This window comes from Halichoeres trimaculatus, unplaced genomic scaffold, assembly GCF_033239565.1.
Source record: "Halichoeres trimaculatus isolate MK-OKI-2021-1 unplaced genomic scaffold, fHalTri1.1 fHalTri1_scaffold_4, whole genome shotgun sequence".
Taxonomy (NCBI): domain Eukaryota; kingdom Metazoa; phylum Chordata; class Actinopteri; order Labriformes; family Labridae; genus Halichoeres; species Halichoeres trimaculatus.
In genome coordinates, this window is record NW_027437182.1 from 2,781,187 (window position 1) to 2,804,711 (window position 23,525).

The 23,525-nt window shown below is 40.6% G+C and overlaps 1 protein-coding gene across 2 annotated transcripts in view; it reads left to right on the forward strand.

The window, feature by feature from the left end:
- tut4 (terminal uridylyl transferase 4) overlaps positions 1–16,645 on the forward strand; it is a 31,133-nt gene extending 14,488 nt beyond the window's left edge. Inside the window, exons 11-30 of one of the 2 annotated variants that reach the window (XM_074668036.1) lie at positions 1,048–1,242; positions 1,326–1,500; positions 1,587–2,110; positions 2,220–2,370; positions 6,007–6,093; positions 6,252–6,355; positions 6,439–6,496; positions 6,572–6,675; positions 6,785–6,874; positions 6,978–7,091; positions 9,644–9,721; positions 9,812–9,989; positions 10,071–10,118; positions 10,777–10,859; positions 10,973–11,088; positions 13,091–13,245; positions 13,361–13,458; positions 13,697–14,258; positions 15,889–16,059; positions 16,148–16,645. In XM_074668036.1, the coding sequence (XP_074524137.1) occupies positions 1,048–1,242; positions 1,326–1,500; positions 1,587–2,110; positions 2,220–2,370; positions 6,007–6,093; positions 6,252–6,355; positions 6,439–6,496; positions 6,572–6,675; positions 6,785–6,874; positions 6,978–7,091; positions 9,644–9,721; positions 9,812–9,989; positions 10,071–10,118; positions 10,777–10,859; positions 10,973–11,088; positions 13,091–13,245; positions 13,361–13,458; positions 13,697–14,258; positions 15,889–16,059; positions 16,148–16,236 (3,180 nt within the window). In that variant the 3' untranslated portion in view covers positions 16,237–16,645. The remainder of the gene's footprint in view (positions 1–1,047; positions 1,243–1,325; positions 1,501–1,586; positions 2,111–2,219; positions 2,371–6,006; positions 6,094–6,251; positions 6,356–6,438; positions 6,497–6,571; positions 6,676–6,784; positions 6,875–6,977; positions 7,092–9,643; positions 9,722–9,811; positions 9,990–10,070; positions 10,119–10,776; positions 10,860–10,972; positions 11,089–13,090; positions 13,246–13,360; positions 13,459–13,696; positions 14,259–15,888; positions 16,060–16,147) is intronic. The other variant, XM_074668037.1, reaches the window with a different exon arrangement.
- Positions 16,646–23,525: the final 6,880 nt, after the last annotated feature.

The following is a 23,525-nucleotide window of genomic DNA, read 5'->3' on the forward strand; positions in this document are numbered from 1 at the left end:
CTCTATTCTGACGTCAGTTTATCATCACTTTGTAAAAATGTGTTCACTTTGGAAGAGAAGAAACAGTCGCTCTGACTACAACAGACGGGGAGAGACGTAGAAGGAAATGAGTGACGTCTAGTTTCTAAGGGTGTATTCAGACCTGGACTGTTTGGTTCACTTCAAGCGGACCAGGGTTTGTTTCCCACGCTGGTGCAGACCAAAAAAACGGACCGAGTCCCACTTTTTGAGGTGGTCTCGGTCCGCTTCCAAACGAACTCTGGTGCGGTTCGTGGTTCTCCGGTGCAGGTCTGAATACAAACCAAGGTCCATCCGAACTAACTACAGGATACATGTGCCTTTTGGGCCTATAAAGCCACCGTAACCTGACCGTCTTTGGTTCATACCTGATCCTCCGTCTTCTGTTTAGCCACGCTGTTGCTAACATGTTGTGGGTCAGGACACGCAGAGCATAGCGCCTCCTTGCTGCGATCATTCGTCTTCCTGTTCCTAAATTGTAAGCGGTGTTGTTAAGCTGCTTTGAAGGAGCTGCTCTTGAAACTGAAAATGATTTAGCAGCTCTAATAAGAGCACAAACACATGTTTACCTCCATTTCCAGGTCTGTACTCTGTGTGCCGCCCTTTGTCAGTGCTGTCCAATGGGAGCACTGATCGTCACACGCGTGGATGTGTTTACAGAATATAGTCCACTTGCAAAAAGTACAATCTGAATATGAACCGCACTAAACGAAAAAAATGAAGTCTGCTTTTGGTCCGGACCAAACAAGTGGACCGAAGGACTTTTCTGGTCTGAACACAGCCTAAGGGATGTGTTTTCACCTCTTCCCCTTGGCCTCAAAACAGAGGACCAAGAAAAACAAAGAAGGGGAAGGAGTAAGAGTGACAGTTGGGATTGGCCCAGAGTCTAGAAAGCGAGGCTGCAACGTTTCATGAGATAAAAGAGTCACAAAAAGTCAGATTACTTAAAAAAGACGTGGAGCAATGAGTCTCTAAAGGTTATTCTGCATATTTTTGTTGACGATGTTTGGTTTTATTTCTCTTGTTCAGATCGAAGGCTTCGATGTGAAGCGTGTGGACGAGTATCATCTCACCGGGATCTCACTGGACATGTTCGTCCGATGGGAGCACAGACCTCAGAGCTCTACAGACGGACGGGGGGAGAACCGAAACGAGGCCAGAGGAGAGGGAAGACCAAGACAAGAGCAGAAAAAAAGGGATGACGCTCATTACGCTGAAGGCTTGGTGAGTCTCTCTGCAGCACAGACACAGTGAAGAAGAAATCTCTCGTTACCTTTTGTCAGATTTCTTATTGTCGTCCTGCTCAGACTCGGCTAACCCTGGACCTCAAAAAAGGCGTGTCCCTGGGTCAGTTATGGTTGGAGCTCCTGCGTTTCTACACGCTGGAGTTTGCTCTCGAGGAATACATCATCAGCATCCGCTTGAAGGAGTACCTCTCCAGGGAAGTGAAGAACTGGCCTCGCCGCAGGCTCGCCATCGAAGGTAAAAGTCGTCTCTGGTAGAAACTGAACCTCTTTGGTCATAAAATAACAGAAAATCACACTTTGTCCTGTTATCTTTGTGTGCAGATCCTTTTGCCCTGAAGAGGAACGTTGCACGCAGCTTAAACAGCCAGATGGTGTTCGAGTACATCCAAGAGCGCTTTCGTACGGCCTACAAGTACTTCGCCTGCCCCCAAAGAAGAGGCAGCGCCGGGCGTCAGAGGAGCAAGAAGGCAGGGAAGCAAGGACTGGATGAGGACAAAGATGATGAGAAAGGTGAGAAGAGTCAGAGCTGGCAGCAGGGCTCGAAAGAGGAAGACGACAGCGAGGAGGAAGATGGTTCAGATCCGTCCAGCAAGAAGGATGAGAAGACTTTAGACGCCAGCCTCACGGACATGGTTCTCAGCGAGGACGACAAATCCTCCTTCTCCCCAAATGGCCTGCTGGACAGCGACAAGGAGGGGGAGAAGGAGGAAGAGGAAGAGGAGGATGATGAGGAGGAGGAGGAGGAGGAAGAGGAGGAGAATTGCATGGCTCCAGAAAAAGATGGACCCATTGCATCAGAAGATCTGCACTATGTGTTTGACAGGATGATTTTCACCGGTGGAAAGGTGATTATAAATAATTCATTTTATCTTACATCGCTGACTCGTTGGTTGGTGGGAAATGATTTTTTGTTATAAATTGTTTTTTTATGACCTGTCAACGTTTTTGTCCCAGCCTCCCACCGTCGTTTGCAGCATCTGCAAACGGGACGGCCACCTGAAGGACGAGTGTCCTGAAGATTTCAAGAAGATCGAGCTGAAGCCTCTGCCCCCTATGAACGACCGCTTCAGGGAGATCCTGGATGGCCTCTGCAAAATCTGCTACTGTACGAACAATTTACATTTAGATTACTCAATGATTTTTACACTTACATTCTTGTATGATTTTTGGGGTTCCAATTTAATTTAAGCGCAATATCTTGATTTTAAGTTCCCTTTTTTAACATCGGACCATGTGAAAAAGTTCATGATGATGATGTTTTCTACAGACTATATCAGGAGTAGAGGTCGACCGATATGGGTTTTTTTGGGGCCGATGCCGATGCTTTCCAAATCTGGGCAGCCGATGCCGATATGCCGATTTTTCCAATTTGATATTCAGGCTGATTGTTAAATAAATATATATTTATCACATTTTTGTGAAACGCAGCAATTTCTGAGCAACTAAAAGAAATCTATTACAACAAGTCGTGTCCAGTCCTCTGAACATTTATTCAGCTTTTAAAACAATGAAATATTTTGTCTGAGTAAACACACAATGTAACAAGCAGTAGTAAACATTCACACTCTTCTTAAAATGTCAAAAAAGAAATTTAAACTTATTAATATAATTTGAACAAAAGTATGTAATGTATCCAAGTGGTTCCACAAGTTTGAGGTGCTCATCTTTTTTGTGCCTGATCAAAAATTGCGTCATTTTATACAACGGATCAAAAATCGGCTTTTTAAAAGAAAATGCGGTCGATGGCCGATAGAGACAAATGTCCAAATATCGGCCCGATATATCAGCCACCCGATATATCGGTCTACCTCTAATCAGGAGCCATATTTTCCCCAAAAAATGCACATCACATTTGGGTCCGTTCTTAGGATTTATTCAGGCAATCTGACTCCAACTTACTAGAAAGTGAAAGACAAACATTTTCGCCCTCTGCTGGAGAAAAGCGGTAACTTTTTCTAACCCAGTTTATAAACAAAGACTGAAATCAAGGTTTTAACTTAGGAAAAACAAAACAGTTGTTTAACAAAAATTCAAAAATTGCAAGAAACAACAAATCCAGATATTTATTAGGGATGGGCAGCAATTTTGGAATATTCAAATTGTCGTCAACATAGAAAATAATAGAATAATTCATGTGACAATTGCTTTGTCCACTCGGCAGCAGATCAGTTCTATGCTTTATGCCGGAGCTGTTACGCATCAATTTCACAAAAAAATGGTTTAGGACAGGAAGTTGTGCACAAACACCATCCAAATTGCCCAACTGACTTTCAAAATAAAACAAACTGTGTCCAAACCAGATTGTTTTTATTTTGGCCTCGGTAACAAACTGACGTACTGAACGTAGCCAGACCAGGAGTCAATAGATTGGAGGTTTTACAGCAAAAACAAGAACAAGGAGATGTTCTTGTTGGAATGGATTGGGAAGAGCGGGAACTTCTTGGAAAAATGAACCAAAAAAAAAGTGCAGGGTAAACTCTGCAAGGTTAGTCCAGCACGGGGGTTTCCAAACAGCATTTGCCTCTGGCTTGGATGAACACCGCATTGCAAGGTTATATATTGAGGGATAAAAATTTTAAATGTTAAAAAAATTAGATTCTATTATTAAACAAACTGATATTTTTTTACCACATAAACACAAAAAAGTGACAAAAATTGGTACTGTTGAGTAGTGGTACCGATTGCCAGGTACCAGGCATCGGTACCGTATCGCCGTACCCATCCCTTATGTGTATGTGGGTGGGTGGTGGGGCCGGCAGCTTGTGGGGGGCTCTGATCTTCATATAATTTCTAATACTTACAAGTGGAATAGCTGTTTTGCTTCAAATGCCCATCCCTAATATTTGTGCAAATTGATTTTTTTTTTTTACCACCCCTCGTTAGTTGTACTATATGTGGCGCTCAGGTCTCAGGAACTTTTATATAGTTCTATGAACTATATGAACCTTCTGCTTTTTCCAGTTTAGAGAAACTTTTCTGGCTCCTGCTTCAGAGTAGGTGCTCTCCAAGCACAGAAGGGACTTAAGGATAGATTGGTTGAACACAGGAGCTAACTCAGTACCACCAGCCACTTTTTATAGAAGCTACTGTAAGTGAGAACATAATGAGAGTAAATATTAGGGCTGGGAAAAAAATGCAATATTTTGTGGTATTGGGATTTTTTAAATGATTTTAAATTGTGACTGTATTTATTTATTTTCCAACTTTAAGGCCTTCATTTAAGTCTTTGTTTATGGGCTGAGTTGGAAAAAGTTGAGATGTCAGATCCAAGGTTAAAATAGTTTTGGATTTGTCATTATAGTTTAGTTTTAGTTAGTTTTGACATTTTTTTTTTCCATTATAGTTTAGTTTTAATTGGTTTTGGAGCGGGCATTCTAGTTTTTATTTAGTTTTGATTTTTGCAACAAGGCTTAGTTTTAGTTTAGTTTTACTTAAGTTTTGGTTTAGTTTTAGTTTTTCATACCTTATTAACCAGGTGCAGGATTCAAAAAGGTCAGAGTAAATATTTTGTCACACTATTTATTTTCCAGTCCAACATAGTGCTCACTGCTCAGTCAATGCTGATACTGAACTGTTGGCTGCTGCCTTCAACACATGAAAATAATATAAACTTTATATAAAAATATAAACATAAATTACATTAAATAATGTTAACATGAATTAAATAAAAATAATAAAAACATTAATTATATAAACAATATAATATGAGCTTTAATTAGAAACTTGGACGCTGTAACAATAAAGGCAGACTCACATGAAATTAAACTATTGCAGATGCTCTGATTCTTTGCTCCTCTACGTTTGGTCGCAGCACAGAGCACAGCCAGTCAGTGCAGTAAACAAGCACGTCCCAGTACTTCGCTGTGATGGTGCTGTACGGCGCTGACAACTGCCGAAAACTGTCGTAAAATCGGTTGGGAAAATGTGTCTGATTAATTTAAATCCTTAAGACTATAAATACTGTCAAAAACTAAAACTAAGGACATTTTGTCTATAATTTTAGTCAGTTTCAGTTAGTTTTGTGAACATAAGATACAGTTTTAGTTTTCTTATCGTTTTTGTTTTCTTTTCCAGTTTTTATTAGTTTGAGTTAACTGCAATGTATTTTATATTTTAGTTTTCGTTTTTAGTTTCGTTTTAGTTAACTATTATAACCTTGGTCAGATCCCTTGAAGAAATCTCTAAAGAGAGACTCAGATATAATGTGCATTTTTGGGGTAAAATATGGCTACTGATAAAGTCTGTAGACGGCATCATCACCATTAAAATTTTTTCGCATGGTCTGGTGTTGAAGAAGCAAACAAAAAATTACAAAAATTGTGAACATCGAAGAATTGCAATTTTAACCGAATCATCACCCAAAAAGTAAAAGAATTAATTTTTGAGAAAAGTGTATTGTCGCAGTTATTTACTTTTTTCTCACCAGCAACGTTCTTTCCCCAAAGGAAATTGCAGCTTTTATTTTTTACAGACCAAGGTTGATTTTTCCAAAGTTTTGCTTGCAATTAGTACATATCTGACCAATCAAAACGTTAAATCACAGACCAGAACATTCAACGTTGATTTTATTTTTGTCCCAGCAACGATTACAAAGACATAGTTTGAAGGAGAATAGCTGCAGAGATTGAATATGACGCCTCCAAATTTTTCACAACTTTGCGCCATTTATTTAATGTTTAATGGAGTTTTGACTTTTAACTGGTGTGTGTGACTGAGTTTCTGTTCTGCTGATTGTTTATAGATGAGTTGTCACCCACACATGCAGAGCAGCAGAAGAGGGAGCAGATCCTCGCCAGCCTGGAGCGCTTCATAAGGAAAGAGTACAACGGTGAGCATCACACAACAAACTCATAATGGCGCCCAGAGACGTCATGTCTTGAATCTTGGACTGAGTCTGCCAGTTTTTATTCGGTGATTTCTGAGAAGAAAATAAAAATGTGTTGTGGAAGTTGTTTAAAGTTTCCTCCTTTTTGTGTTAACTCTCAGATAAAGCTCAGCTCTGCTTGTTCGGCTCCTCCAAGAACGGCTTCGGCTTCCGCGACAGCGACCTCGACATCTGCATGACTCTGGAGGGCCACGAGACTGCAGAGGTCAGCAAACCAAACTCACTCCATTATCCCATGAAGAGCAGCTGTTATATTTTCCTCTGAGTCATTCTTTTTTCTCCAAACAGAAGCTGAACTGCAAAGAGATTATTGAAGGACTTGCAAAAGTGCTGAAGAAGCACACAGGTGAGAGCTTCTTTCACAGAGGGTTTTATTGCTTTGTGCGGTCGAGGAGTGAATCTCACGGTGTCGTTGCTGCAGGTTTGAGGAACATTCTGCCTATCACAACAGCCAAAGTGCCTATTGTGAAGTTTGAGCACAGACAGAGCGGTTTGGAGGGAGATATCAGCCTTTACAACACACTGGTGAGTGAACAAACCCTTTAACCGTCTTTCACGTCGTAAGAAGTGTTTACCGCTCAGATGCTTTCAGGCCAAAGTGCTCCTCATTGATTCAAACTGCTCGTCTTCACAGGCTCAACACAACACCAGGATGCTGGCTACGTACGCAGCTCTGGACCCACGCGTGCAGTTCCTCGGATACACAATGAAGGTCTTTGCAAAGGTTTGTGCAACTGTTACAACAACCCATCACAGCACAGAGACAGGAAAGTTTTAAGGTTTTCATCTTCTCTTGCTTTGTAATCAAAACTTCTTTGTGCTCGCAGCGCTGCGACATCGGGGACGCGTCCAGAGGAAGCCTCTCTTCTTATGCATACATCCTGATGGTGCTTTACTTCCTGCAGCAGAGAGAGCCGCCGGTCATCCCCGTCCTGCAGGAGGTAAATGATCAAGTCAGCCACACCTGTAACTGTAAGGGATTAGTTTTAACTAGAGCTGGAACGATTCCTCGAATAATTTGAGGTACTTGATTACAAAAAATGATCGAGGAATTTCCTGCGCCTCGTCCAAACGCACCGGAGCAGGCTGGCTTTTTACGCCTAAACTCCATCAAGGCTTGGCAAAACTCATATCTTTCGATTCGTCATTTATTGATAACTAAAATAACCAAGAAACTTATTGGTTTTGTGAAGCTTGTTAGACCGTAAAAATCCGTAATGTAGCTGCACTGTTGTTTAAGCCGCAGGGCTCAAAATGTATGAAAAATGTCACAGCTCATAGTCCGAAAACTACGGCTTCAGTTTGCTTCAACACGTTTATTTTGATGCCTCTACTTTTGTTAAAAACTGTTAAATTACATTTAGGTTTTGAGGTTTGACCGTAGACACTTACCTATAGCCATGAACAGCCTGTGTCTAAAACAGGGTAACCGTCATCATGCACACCAGCTGTTTCGCTTTCTGCACGCGGTAAATGTTTACTTCATGTCACTTAAAGGTGTGTTTTCAGAATGGTTGTGGCAGAAAAGTGTCTTCTCACGCCAGGAGAAATAAATCTCCAGCAGATATACACTACTTGGACTAAATTAGGTGTAACAATGCTTTTTCGTGGTAATTACGGTAAATTTCGTAGCAACATATGACACCGGTGACAGTGACGACCCTTACTTTGAGGAATCGTTTAATTTTAAAAGATTAGTGGGTGATGGTTCGCCCAGACTACTTTTTTATGTGTCACATAGAGCTGATGCTATAGTGATTTTTCAGACCCCTTTGGACCTCCTCATTCCCACAAAAAAGTTACCAGTAGGGCTGAACGATTTTAAAAAAAGATTGAATTGCGATTTTTCTGGCAGATATTGTGATTTCAATTCAATTCACGATTTTCTTCAAATCAAGCTTTGGGATATTCACATGTAGGGCTGAATGATTTTAGGACAATATCTAATTTTTCTGGCAGATATTGCAATTCACGATTTTTTAATCATCAATAGTGATGATAAATAATCTGTTTTCATCAACTTCTACTCCTAAACAGAGGCTTTGTGTTGTTGACCTGCTTACCAGCACTTTTAACATATAGATTGTCTACAAATTTGTAAAACAGAATGTGTATAATACTTGACACAACAGATCCTGAGTCAGTCGGGAGTGCTGCAAAAAATTGCTGCTTTGGCGATCTCAAAATTGCATTGTCTAAATTGGGATTTCGATCTGAAAACGATAAATTGTTCAGCCCTGGTGACCAGCAACAAATCTAGCTTCTTTTATGGAGTTTGGAGACAGATATGAAAGCATGTATTGATCTGCATCAGCAGCTGCTTCTTAACAAGCCACACTTGCTGAGCCCCTCCCCTATCTAAATCACTTACAGACAGTCACAGACGGACGTCTCGCTCGCAGCAGTCTCTCAGAGTGCGGTCACACTGGCCATCTTAACCGCTTTCAAGCACGCTTCAAAGTCCATTTTGTTTGACCAGTGTGACCGAAAGATTCACTTCTCCTCTTTGGCACCTTTGGAGAGGTTGGCTTCAGCGAGGTACCTTTTTATGTATGCACACAAACCATAGGCTGTAAAAAAAATGGACGTCATCTCTCTTGGCTCGAAGTGAGGTCTCCACAAAAACTGCTCCCCCTGGTGGCTGGCTGCTGTATAGGTTAAAAAATCTCTCTCTCCAGTCATTCCAGATGGGCTGTGGTCAAACTTTAAAAAAATAATACACCTGGTAGAAATGTTTCTCACGTCTGATTGTTGTGGTGATTTGAAGATATCATTTGGCTGTCTTGTATCCAAGTCCTCTTTTTTTCTGAAAAGTTTTGTTTTCATTAGTTATAAGAGGTTAAAAACAAGACTTTACATCATGTTCAACAATTATTGACTGCTGCTGTTCTTGAGTAGAGTCAAGAAGTGATTAGACTCTCAAAAGAAAAAAAAAATCTTTATCACCCAGCTCCACTCAGATTCTCCCAGAATCACCCACAGTCTCTACTGCACAGACTCTGGCTGCACAATTGCTGCTCAATGGCTGCGCCTGTGACGGAGGAATTTTGGCTTCAAAACCGTACAATGATAAATGGCGGAGCCACGCTGTCCACCCTATATACAGTCTATGGCACAAACGTAGACTTCATGTATGATCAATGACGTACAATCTCTGCAACCGCTCCTCTTGACAGTCATTTAAACAACAGCGGGGGTGTTAGAGGGCTGTGTCGGACCTAAACAACTTGATATGAGCCTTAAAGTCACTGAAGTTGTAGCAAGCAGTCTCATTGTGCAGGCACGTAGAGTATGGCACAGCTTGGATTGCCAGTGAGACCGCGCAAAAGACTGCGTATGAATAAATAGTTGAGGAGGATCGATATTTTAGCTGCTAGCTGCTCTTTAACTAAACAAAAGTGTCTTTTATCCGATGACTCGATTAATCCATTGAATTGTCAGTATTGGATAGCTGTAGCCCTAGTTTTAACACCATGATTTCTGTCTCTTTCAGATCTTTGATGGGAAGTCTGTCCCCCAGAGGATGGTAGACGGCTGGAACGCCTTCTTTTTCGATGACCTGGAAGATCTGGTGAGTCTAATCGAGGCGATATAAACTCAAGCGCACACTTCGGGGTCTCTTTTTCTCCAGTGTGTGGCATTATTTTGATGTTCTCCACAGCGCCGCCGCCTCTCAGATCTGCAGCCCAACACCGAGTCGGTGGGAGAGCTGTGGTTGGGTCTCCTGCGCTTCTACACCGAGGAGTTTGACTTCAAAGAGCACGTCATCAGCATCCGTCAAAGGAAACGCCTCACCACCTTCGAGAAGCAGTGGACCAGCAAATGCATCGCTATCGAAGGTGCTCGCACAGGTCGTCTCACCCCTGGACTTTCAGGGTCACAGGTCCTGTTTGTACTCACCTGCCTGTTCTTCTCCTCAGATCCCTTTGATTTGAACCATAATCTTGGTGCTGGAGTTTCTAGAAAAAGTAAGTTGAGAACATTTTATCACACTAAAGGAGTCTTTTCTGTTACATCCTCAGGTTGTTTTGATGGATCAGAGGTGGTTTCTCTTGATACCAAAGATTTACCAGCTGTTTGGTATTTAACAAAAGCAGCACTGCTTTACGTCATTTTTTATAGTTTACAAAGGTAAAGCAACTCAAAACAACACATTTCTCTGGACGGTTCAGGTGAATGTGGATCATATCAAGTATAACAAGACAATTTTTACTCAAAATAAGACAAAAACACTTGATAAGATTTCAGTTTTTTGCAGTGCTTGCTTTTCTGACGAACATAGTTTCACAGAGTGGTCTTGTCCATATCATTTTTATCAGTTTTTCATCTTATTTTTCCAAATTTTCAACTGAACTTTGTCAAGCTTCAACAAATAGCAAACATGGAACAGTTTCTTTCTGGTCTTGTCAAACCCAGATTTGGTAGTTGCAAAAAAAAAAAAAGAATCTGCACTTACCAGTCGTTGTGTTGAGATCCTGTTCGTGACGCCAATTTGTGGTGGAGATTTCAGAAAGCTTGAAAACTTAAAAGAGGCATTAAGCAAAAGGAAAATTCCACCACAATAAGATAAAGTTTTCTGCTCTGAAGTTCTCTGTAAAATAAAATGTCCTTCCTCTCTTTCTCCAGTGACGAACTTCATCATGAAGGCTTTTATAAATGGAAGGAAGTTGTTCGGCACTCCGTACTACCCAGTCCCCGGCACTGAAGTGGTAAGTCTTACGCCCCAGCTACAGTGCATGACGGAGTTTGTATCAGAAAATCGTCCTCCTGTGGAACTTCTTGTTCTTTAATTTCTCCTTTTTTTCGTTACCCTCTCCTCCAGGACTACTTCTTCGACTCAAAGGTGCTGACAGACGGCGAGCTGGCGCCAAACGACAGGTGCTGCAGGATCTGCGGGAAGATCGGACATTACATGAAGGACTGTCCAAAGAGGCGCAGGTTGGGAGATATCCTCAAAGAACTAAAAGAAACGACTGAGGAGTAATAAATATCTTACGGAGTCAGAAATCATCTTTTTTTGTGTTTTCTCACGCTGTGAAAAATCGATTTAGAAGCTCCTTCAAAAAACTTCACAGCTCTGCTGCACAGATTAAAAACTGCACATCCTTTAATGCTGAGTTTTTGAAATTGAAAAGAAGTTTCATAACTTTACTGAACTATAATAGCTTCTGTTACTCTCTGAGACCATTTTCTACAGGAAAGAAATCTGCTGGTCAGTTTTTGCTCAATAGTACCATCATTAACAACCCGGTTGCCTTTTAAAGAAAGGTTTCCTGACAGCTCGCTGCTTTAGATGTTTTCCATTTAACCATCAGATGTTTAACCCGAATGATTCAAACTTTGCCTTTTGTCTCCATTCTACTTTTTTTCATCATCTTCCTGAAACTGCTCCCAAAAATTGCATCCAAGCTTTAGTCCTCGATAAAAGAGAAAGTCCAGCTTCTTTAATTACTGACTTTCAGGGGCCGTTTACACAACAACGGTTTTAGGGTGAAATTCAAAAGTTTCACGCATATAACAGTCCAACAGTACCTGTCAGTCAGAATCTGCTGACTGTCTTTAACAAAATGAGCATCTGTTGCTCCACTTCTGCTCTTAGTATTCACCAAAACACTCTACTTCAGAGGAGATTAACCAAAAGCAGTTTCTGGACAAGATAGTTATCGCGCCAACTACTGGCCTGGCATGCTCACTACAGCGTTTTCAGTCCCTCAGCCTTTCCGTGTAAACGCACATTTTTTCACTGCGTTTTCGCGTTTTCAGATGAAACGTTTTTGTATAAATAGGGGTCAATGAGTCAGAAAAAAATACACAAGAGTTGAGTTCTTAATGAAATCATGATTTTAGACTGTTAAAAAAAGGTGACTTCTCAACGGGGGGGAACCAGGGTCTTTAGTTCTGGAGGATCCCCCCCATCCGTAATTAGATGACCCCCAGCTGTGACAGACTTGGTTTAGCACCTCCTAACCAATGGTCTTCTTTGAGCCTGATCGTGTGAATATGTCTCGGACAGCTCCCAATGTTCCAGTTTAAAGAAAGACTTTTAAAGAAAGTTTAAAGAGTGACCCTGTAAACTGGAGACCTTCAGCTGAACATGTCAGTGGAGATCCAGTTTAAAGCAGCTGTTCAGACACAGAGGAAGTCCCAGTCCTCCTCAGACTAAGGCAATGTCCACACGTAGTCAGGTATCTGGGAAACCACATGTTTTTATACAGGGAGGCCTGTCATCCGCTCTAAACCGCAGTTTTACGCTACTAAAATCAATGTTTTCTGAAAAGTTAAGAATTTGGAAAACTCTGTTTTTATGGTTTCACGCCAGGGAACAGTTTTGTTGCCAAACGTCACAACTGATGACAGCTATGACGTCTGAAAAACACTGCCACCTACGGGTCTGGCACACTTCAAGCTTATTGCTTGTTGGCAGATTTGCCAATTTGAGTCAATGTGAACAAAAGTATTTTTAAAAATGAATGAGGGATAGTTGTTTTTAAAAATACCCAACTACGTGTGAACTAGGGCCATAGACTGGGATGTTTATTTTTACAAATGAGCTCCAACTGCAGCTTCATTAAATCCTTTATTTTTGATCCTGCACTATAAGCACTTTAAAGAAAAGGTCCAACAATTAAAAACAAACACAGAAACAAGTCTGAGGAACGTTGTGAGACCAATAAAAAAGAGAAATACAGAAACTTGTGTTTCCTCTAACAGCTTTCAAAGTAGGAATAGAGAGAGTAAGTAAGCCCCACCACGTTTCCATGAAGCGGTTCAGTGCGGTTAGTCTCGGTACGGCACGCATTGCATTTTGTGGAGTTTCCACTGACTAATCCTGGGACAGATCCCCAAATGACCAAGACTTTTTGAGACCCTACTGTTGGGGTCCTAAATTAAACGGATTTGACACCTCCTTTTCCTGACATAGTTTTCTTTCATCCTCCAGGATCAAAAAGAAGGAAAACGACAAAGATGAGGACGTGAAAGAGGAAGAGCGCGAGCCGAAGGACAGGCGATGTTTCCAGTGTGGAGACACGGGCCACGTGAGGAGAGACTGCCCCGAGTATCGCCACCTCAAACAGAGGACTGCTGGAGCACCAGGTACACAAAACCGGCCTCTTTAGGCTCCTTTTCAGAAAAAGAAACAGAGACTGCGAGACCAAATACTTTCTGCAAGGACACGACCTTAGAGTGCCTTTCTCCTCTTCCTCCCCAGCTCCTCATATGGTACGAACGATCGTGAACTCCCAGTCCATCCCCATTCCACAGGCAGCTGCAGATGGTCCTGGGAGGACCAGACAACCCTCTGAATGTGTGAGTGTGACAGTGAGGCTTGAAACTGAAGCATTCACAACTTTACATTTAGCTCCGCTGGCTTAAAGAGTTATAAGTTTATCCCATTTGGGAGTTTCTGAAATCTCAGGTTATGAAGGGATCAAATGTTGTGAATTTTGAGCATTCTGAGTGTGAAATGAGTTTTGACATCCCAACATCTTTCCTTAGAAGCTAATTTCTAATTCTTCCTTTTCCTCCTCCTCCTCCTCCTCATCAGTCTGACACTCGGCAGACTCCACCCTACTCCCCGCAGCCAACAGCAGCCCCTCAGAGCTCGTCCCAGTCCTCCAGCTCCCCCCAGCCCTCCTCCCACAGTAAGCCCAGCTCCACGGGCCCCATGAAGCAGTCCCCTCACCCCCAGGTCCCCCTGTCTCTCTTCAGCTTCCCCGCCTCTCACCCGAGCCAGTACCACCTCACCGCACTGGGGCTCCTTCCTTCCCACCAGCACCAGTCGCATCACTCCCAGGGGCAGCCCCATCACCCGGTCCACATCCCCTCCACCTCCTGGCCCATTCACGGCCCGGTCCTCGCCTCCTCCTCCCCAACCGCTCCCTCCCCGCCCGGCATGAAATTCACCCTGCGTTCTGCGTCTGGGAACGGGAGTCCCACGGGCTCAGGGGGCAACCACAGCCCGATGAACCTGAACGACCCCAGCATCATCTTCGCCCAGCCGGCGGGGAGACAGATGGGCATCAGCGGGCCTGGACGGGAAGGACACTGGCACAACCACATGGCACAACCTGGGTCACTAATGGGCAACGGCACTGTAGTCAAGTCAGGTATTCACCGGGTGAACTTTGGTGGCACTCTTTAGGTTTCAGTCTTTAGCCACGTTTCCACCAAGCAGTTTGGTTTAGATTGGTACGGTTTTGTACGGGTTTGCTCTGTTAAGCCCGTTTGTGTTTCCACAGCCAACAGTGCCCCCTCGTGGTAGGCTGTGTGTTAACTGGACGCCAATAGCTGCGTCAGTTAGGTTACAGTGTGACACCATCGCAGCGCAACACACTGTAGCCCTCTTATAAATCCAACAAAGAAGAAAAATGCGACACAGGAAACAAAGAGCAACAATGGATAAGAAGACATCCAGAAATTTGTCTTCTTTGTAGGGCCGGAACTAACGATTATTTTTTAAGTCGACTAATCTATCGATTATTTTTTCGATTAGTCGATTAATCACGATAATTTTGTGTTTCAACTTAATTTGGCCTTTAAAATGTGCAGACCTTTAAAATTCAACATGTGTGTTGCATTTTCACTGCATTTACCCCGAGTTAAGTTCTCTCCTCTGATTGGTCAGCCCTGTGTCATGTTTGTTTGTTTGTCTGTCTTTATTTCATTCATGATGACATAAAAATATAAGTACAATACAAAAACAAAAAATCTCAGAATGAATGAAGCAGGACTCAGATCCTGAAAAACTGTCTGTAATAGAGCGAAGAGGAATCTCCAAAACACGTTATCAGACGTTAAACACTGGGAGCCTGCCAGGCTGTACAAACTTGAGTTTTTTCAGGGCAAATTAGGCCTGTTTTCTAGCCTTTCAGCAAACGGGCCATAACTCCACAAAATGTAGCCCGAGGGCTCCAAAATTTCTAGGGTGCATCTGTGAGGTCCCTAGGTGCGTCCCCAGTGAGTCTTCTCAAAACTGGGTTTCAGTTCCAACTGTTAAAAAAACACAGTTCTATGTGGGCTATTTTTCAGGGCAAATTAGGCCTGTTTTTGGCCTTTCAGCAAATTGGCTGTAACTGGACGCTTTTATCGACCTATCAATGGTCTGTAGTGTTGTATCTCCACCTTCTGGGTTTGGATCAGTTTAGTCTGGCACCCCAACAGAAGGGTCCCAAAAAAGTGGGACGGCTCGTCTTAGTTACTTGGGGAACTGTCCCAGGATTAGTCAGTGGAAGCTAGAGGCAAACATTTTTTGGGAATCCCGTGGGTTTCCCGTTGGATGGGAGTCAGCTTTACTATTAATCAGGTGATTAGGACGGTACAGGAAGTTAACAGGAGCAGACAAGAGCGGAACCCAATCAGAAAGATAAAATATGATATGTAAAATGCGCTCTTATTGTGTATTGTATTTCCAATTAGCCTACACTGTAACGCAAGTGAAAAGAACTATAGTTCCCAGAAGCCAACAGTAATCTAAAAAAAGAATGGAGAGAAAATCCAGTCAAGTTCAATGTATTGCCTAAAAATCTAAGACAAGGGAAAAAATTGGGCGTCATTTTATCAGGAGTGGGACAGGAGTGAAAATCCACTCCTGGGTCATTCTCTTGTGGAAATGCCACAAAATGCTCACCGTACCGAGACGTACCTAACTGTACCACTTGGTGGAAACGGGACTTCTGTGATTCTTTGTCTTTACTGCAGCAGTTAAAGGTACTGTTCTGACTTTTTTTTTTTTTCCAGATTCAGGCCACCCGGCTCAGTTTGTAAATGTGAGCCAGGGCTCCCGGATATGGGAGCACAACAAAGCACCGCAGTACGCCCTCTCCCCCTCCTGGCCCTACAGGATGCCCCAGAACTTCATCCAGCAGGGCAACGGAGGCTACCAGCCTGGCAAACCCTTCGTGAACCAGGGTGAGACCCCAGAGAGTCTTCTTTAAACTCTGCTCTGAAACCCGATCCTTCCAGCTTCACACTGAACCCCCTTTTCTGTTTGCGACAGGTTCTGTGGTGCATCCGAACCCCAACTTCCCCCTGGTCCCCCATGTCCGACACCAGGTCAACCTGAACTTCATCCAGCAGAAGAAGTGAACTCGTGTCTCTTTTAATTCGATTTATGGTCAGTAACATAACCAAGCGAATCATTTACCCCTGGCAACATTCGATCACGAGGATTTTTAAAATGAATTTTATCATTTTTGTACAGTTTTTATGTTTTGTCTCATTACATTGATTTGTGATACAAATGTCAAATATTTTAATACCCCCATTTTTGAGGGGGTCCAAAAAAGTGTTTTTATTTTATGTGTAAAGTAAAACAAGGAAAAATGTAAACCTTTATTTTTATTAGCTGTATTCATACTTTGCTTGCCAGAAGATGAAGGCTTTGAATAGACGTTTGTTTTAAAAACAATCTAACATGTCACCCTAAGTATGTAGTGCCAAAAGCAGGGATAGCAAGAAAAAGGGAAAAAAAACTCAAATAGAAAAAAACTTCAAAAAAATAAAGAAAAAAGCAAACTATCTGTCTGTGTGGCGTGGGTTCATCTCTGCAGCAGCTGTTGGTGCACAACACAATCATGACACAAAAAGGAGTGTTCATTTGTTTTTATTTTACACATTAGAAATATTTTTATCTTTCTGTAAAGAGGAGATGCTCTGATTTCTGAACTCATCCAACGTGCCTCAAATTTTCCCTGTGTGGCCAGTATAACTGTAATGAACAGTTACAAAGATTTTCTCACTAGATCCAAGATTACTTCCCACATCTGTCACGTGTTATCCAAGATTTAAAAAGTTAAAAATGCATGTTTCAAATGTAATATCTGTTTCCTTTACCTGCCAGCAGGGGGCGATTGTTTTTCTCCAGAAGAAAACTAAATGAGTGAAATCAAACCCACCTCTCAGCTGATTAATCAGCTCAGTAACAATTTCCCTGATTCTTAACCTTCATCATGTTTTTTTTTTTTTTTTAACCAAAACTCAACTTTATTTCTAAAACTTTTATTTTTCATGCAGTCAATGATGCAGAACAAAGAGTTTCACAAAGGAATATAAAAAGAGATGGATGAAAGAACATTGTGATTAAAAAAATTGGTAATAAAATAAAATCTATACAGTAAGAGCAATAAAACAAGAAAGGTCTAATCAAACAAGTTGAATTTGAAAGGGTCAGATAAATTCTTGAAAATCAAAATAAAATGTTGAAACAATAGTCATTATAATGCTATGATGGGACATAAGGCCCCAAAAAAAAAAGAAAAAAAAAAAAAGTAAAGTTACGAGATTAATCTCAGACATGTATGAGGAAAAATGTCATAAATTTACGAGGATAAGCTCATTATCTTTGGCCATGTCACAAACCGTGTGTATTTTTCAAAGTTTAGACCTGTCACCCACACGAAACAGCAGTTTTACGTCACTAAAAATGATGTTCTCTGAAAATCTGAAGATTTTGGAAAACTCCGGTTTCATGGTTCCGTGTAGACGGGGCTCACTTTGATTGGCTGGCACTAGTTTCATGTCTGGAAAACTCAGCCAAAAATGGGCTTGACCACACTTTTCGGTGGGTTTCCCCGCTGCATGTGGACGAAATTATTTTTAAAAACAAATGAGGGGGAGACATTTGTTTATTGAAATTACCCAGGCTCCTATTAGTCGAAGCTCCAAGTCATGACAAACGTTATCTCAAGACACTTTCCAAAGACATTATCAAGTCTTGACCCGTTGTCGTCAATTAAATTTAAATCTCAGAAATTTAGTCTGAAAAAATTCAGTTAAACAAGAGCCGCTCTGCACAGAGGACAATGTGAGTTCCCCAGCGCTGAGGACGGCTCGTTAAGGGAAAATACGTCTGCAGCTTTTAGTCTACCTCGCAGTGGCAGGCTTTATTGACAGATGTGATGCAAATTTAGTCCAACAAAATGTTAACACATGAATCGATTTTGTGCTTGATGCTTTTTGGCCACCAGGGGGCAAAGGAGCTCCACAGTAGGCCAACTGACACACATCCTTTACAGATGATCTTTTTTAGCATGACATATCTAACCATAAGTCTCCTCTCACTGCTGTTTTCATTGGTCCATCAATTTTGGACAATTTTGCCTCTGATTGCAGAGAGGTGTGGAGTTTTTAAAGCAATGTTCTGTGCTTTGAGCTGTAATTACAACTGCTAGACTCACCAAATTTGGCACACACATTATGAGCGCCAAGTATTTCAATATGCTATCAAACATGACCCCCCAGCATCTCATAATATGCTCTCTAGCGCTACCTAGGCACACTAAAACAGCCCTAGTAGCCAGTAGGAATGTCGTGGAGAGATCAAACCAACGCCAAAATGTTTGTCTCATTAAGATGCATAAATCATCTACGGACACCCCTGACCTATCTCCAACAGGAAGCCAGCAGTTCGCCTTTCAAAATAAGGTTTTGCTGCATTTTTACCCTTTCTGCAAAAATTACCTCCTCTGAAAGCAAAGGTTGTATCAGCTTGAAATTTGCTCACATGACAGACTAGACCCTACTCTACAAAAGATGTGCGTGACTTTGCTGTTTCAGACCCAGTTTTTGAATGGCGAGCCCTCAAAGTTGGTGAACCCCACAGAAGCCCTCTCAGCTACCTCCGTTAAAAAACATAGGTTTGGAGCCTCCACTTTACGCAGGCTTCTGCATTTGGGCCTCTAGACAAAAAAAGTAAAAGTCTTCCAGCTTTAAAAGTGTCATGGACGGATTTCTGACATAATTACCTAAAAAAATATCATAATTTTACACACATTTGGATAAAATTGTGGCCTCTGTGAGGAGTTGTTTCAGAAATTTTTGTGAATTTGAATCCTCCCTCCGCCCTGATGATGTCACACACTGATTAGGAGTTCCGTGCAGCTGGCCATGTGACTCAGCAGAGGAAATAATACATGGTATCAACTGTCATAGCACTAAGGGGGCTAACGTGGCCCTTATCATCCATCGTAACAATACAGCCTGGTGCTGGGAGGAATAACTCCTGATTGAAAGCTAAGTCTTTAGTTTGGTTTTAAAAACACAGAGCTCACTGATTCAGTGTCCAACAGAAAAACTTTGGGGCATAAAAACAGAAAGATCCTCTTTGTGTGGTTAGCACAATGAAGGTTTAAAGGGAGGCACTCCAAAACCTCAGAGATCCGGATGAGACATTAAATAAAAGAAGATCTGCAATGAGTCAAGGAGTGATGCCATGTGAAGGGTTAAAAATCAGTTTGAAGAAGACATTTTAGGGATTAATTTTCATTTATTGGTTAAAACTCATGCTGCAGTAAAAAGTGTCTGAGTTTATTACTGAAAATTTAAGTTTGACCCAAGAGATGTTAAGAAAAGTGTCCTTCAGTGAGACAACAAAGACTGAATCAGTCTTGACAGAATATCAGATTGTGGTTATATCATTTTCTACATAACAATTCATTTTAAAAAAGAGCTAAAATGCACAGAACTGAGCAATAAGAAGTCCAGGTGGAGAACTTGCATTCCCTGTAATGACCAGCAGGGGGCAATCTTGCCTGCTGCAGAAAAAGCCTGTTTGTGAAGAGGTCAAACTGATCCCTCTTTGCTCCTGATTTATCACTGCAGGTATCATTTTCTGCAGTCTTAATCCTGAGGAAACATCCAGTCAACACATGCTCACCCTGTAAACCTGTTTGCTGACTGTAATCTTGACGACATATGTGGGGATTGTTTTCTTTGAGCTGCGATGCAATCACTCAGAAATATCAGTCACATTTGCTGTGATGTCCTCAGCTCACCTCCTCTGAGAAGCAAACCCTGACTTCCTGCAGCGCTCTGCAGAGACTCATTTGGTCAACTAATGCCTCATTACAGCTCAGATGGTTACCGGATTTTGCTGCTTCATGTACATCGAACCAGACAGCAGGCCTTGCTGTTAGTCCAATATTAGCATAAAAGCACCAGCGAAACAAAAACACATCAAAGGGTGAAGTTCAGGACCTGAATCACCTGAGGAACACCTGGTTGACAGCTGACAGCAGCCAGATCTCTGAAAGACATCAAAGCTCTAATTATTCTGTGTGTTTAACCATCAGGTCGTTCCTCTTGGTTGAAATCTCAACAAAGGTAATGATAGTTCAGTACAGTTTACCCACAGCTCTCCTCAGGACAGCCAGTGGAGCAGAAGAGTGAAGGAAAACACTCACGAGGTTGTCAGGGGCAAAATGTCCTTCTGTGCTTCCTGTCTATTCCCGGATGTTTGGCTGCAAACAAACTTTTTTGCATTCATCCTTATGACTAGATCAGAAATATGTGCACATAGATGGTCTATTTCCTTACAGATCAGCTAATATAGTATCACTTAAGTGTCAGTAAGGAGTAACTGGTCTCTGGCACCACTATTTTGAGTGTCAAAGGCTGATAAGTTTGGGAACTCTTTGGCTAGTTGACTTTAGGATTGGTCGTTACACCAGATTAATCTTTTAACTGTAACTCTCACTAAAGCAGAACTTTCAGTTATCACAAAGTGTTTGATATGAAACATAGAGGTAGAAAGCGTAAAAAATGTATAATTTGAAAAAAAAATGTTGAAAAACAAAAATCCAAAAGAATTGAAATGTGAAAAATTTGAAAAAATTGCAAATTTGAATTTTCAAAAAAATAAAAATAAAAATAGAATTGAATGTAGATAAATTAGAAATAAAAAAATAATAATTTCCAAAAATTTGAAAAAGTTGTAAAAAATTGTAATGTCATTAATTTGCAAAGATGTCAGTTTTTTAAACAAATACCTGAATGTGATAACATATTCCGATAATTTTATTCATTTTTTTTGGTGCTAATGTCTTGCCACATATCATGCATGTATATTAATCTGTTATCACAAAGTGTTTGATATCAAATGTAGAGGTAGAGAACATATAATGTGTGAAATATCTCAGAACACAGAGATGATTTTATAATAAAAAACTTTATTTATAAAGCAGTTTTCAAAACAGAGATACAAAGTACTCCACAAAATATAAATGAACAGTGACGAGAAATAGAGGAGAAACGTGAGGACAAGAATGGAAACCTAATAATTAACAGAAGAGAATAAAAGTATCTATAAAATAAAAACCAGCACCTGATCAAAGGAAGTAAAACTTCAGAAAAATATAAACAAAAAAATGAAATACAAGCAGTATTAGGACTGAAACACTTTTAGTAAAAATATCCTTTAAAGGAGATCAAATTAGATTTAAAAAAATTATTAATAATTGATAATTAGAATGAAATAAAAAAAATGAAAAAATTGAAAAAATTAAATTAAATTAAAAAAAGAATGTAAAAAAATTGAAAATGTAAAAAGTTGCAAAAAAATCCCCAAAATTTGAACCTTAAAAAATTTGTAAAAACAAAAAAAGATATATATTTTTTAATTTTCAAAAAAGTTAATGTAAATAAATTAGAAATTTCACAAAGTTGTGATTTCAATAATTTGAAAAAGTGAAAAAAGAAAAAAAAAAGTAATTTAATTCATTTGGAAAGATGTCATTTTTATTTTCAAAGGAATACCTGAATGTGATGACTCATATTGATAATTTCAGTCATCTCATCATTTTTTGTTGTTCGCCAATATCTAGACACATATTAAGTGTCTTAATTAAGGTTGCACATTGTCAGTTAAATGAATCCATCCACACAGAATTAAAATCAGTATTTTCTTCCAGATTAGTCTTTTTGTAGATGTAGTTATCTTCCCAGGGCTGTAAAACTTGAGGTTAGCCACAGGTGCATGGAAAGTTGGTGGGCTGTTGATGTTGTAGGAGGTGAAGTAGAACGGTGGCAGACTTTATTGACTGATGAAGATTTAGTTCAACTAAATGTTAACACAGGATTTTATTTATTGTCAGTGTCTTTAATCATCAACACCCTCTGTAAGAAAAATAACAATTCTTAATTTCAAAAATATGCTTTTTAAGCTGCAAGAAGCCACTGAAAAGGAGTCAAAGAGCCACAGGCTGCAAACCCTTGACCTGACATGAATGGATTTTGTGCTTGTTGTTTTTTGGCCACCAGGGGGCAAATGAGCTCCATCAATTTTGGACGTTTCACATGTTCCTCTGTCCAGATGTGGACCCTGATTAAAAATCATTGTGCATGAACATTAATTAGAAGGATTTTCTAATTAAATTTTCATTAGAGATAAGAAATCCAGTTTGATAAGAGGGCGAAGAAGAAACAGGGGGTATCGTTACATTAATTACTCTGAACCTGCAGGAGAAATCTGTGTCAGGAAGTCCCACAGCCCTCTAATCTCTTTTCATGGGATAAAGCAGGACATGAACCACTGTGCAGCTTAAGCCTGACTCCATCCTGCAGAGCTCAGCTTCTGTGTTTGATCGACAAGAGCTCAGTTATTAAATTGGCCTTAATTTATTCGCAGAACAATTAAAAAACAGGGAAAAGGTGAGAAATGGGTGGAGCTTTCCTCTTACCTGAATCCTTCTTTTGTGAGATCTGGATCTGGTTTGCCTCAGAGTGATAACAGATGTTTGGGATCTTTGAACAGGGTCAAACAAGTTGCTAAGCAATGCTTGAGTGGCAGCTTTTTTCTTCTCTTTTGGTCCTCTTTTTATTTGGGATCTGTATCTACTTTTTATGTCTCATTCGATGGCCATTGACACCAAATGGTTGCGTTTGCAGCACTGTTTTTACTTTTTTTGGCCTCTTTGTGTCCAGGGATCCTGTATGGAACCATAGTAGTGCTGTTCTCACACGAGAGTTCAGCTATTAGCAGCCTGTAGCATGATGATGCTAATTGGTGCTAGGACCAATGTTTCCCACCAGCTGTTATTTTCATTCATTTTTATTTATTTGTTTATTGGACAGGTTAAATGATTTTAATCAAACCAAAAAATACCAAAGGAACAACTCTGTTACCATGGATCTTCATACAGTGTTCCAAAGGGTGTAGGATGAAGTCAGAAACTTTCTAGTCCTGACTCTTTGTCTTTGCATATTCATAGTCTAATCTGTAAGAGCAAGAGTAGAAACCCCAAACAGAAGAAAAGAAAGCGCATCACAATCAAACAAACACACATTTTTTTTAATAAGTAACAATTTGCTTCCATCTCACTCTTGTATTTACTTAGACTAAGATTTATATAAATCTGTTTGAACTGTTTAAGTGATCTACATGTTTTCATTTTTTCACTGCATTTGTGTTTTGGTGGTAGTTCTGTAACAACACAACCTTTTTCAAGTCAGCATTAAAAACACTCAAGGGGAAAACTTTCAGGAAACCTAGAAACCCTGTCAACAAAGACTATTTTAGTAGTCAAAAATAATAATATTTAATGAATGAACCAATAAACCCCTGGGAGACGGTAATAACAATCTAATGTAAATATCTCCGA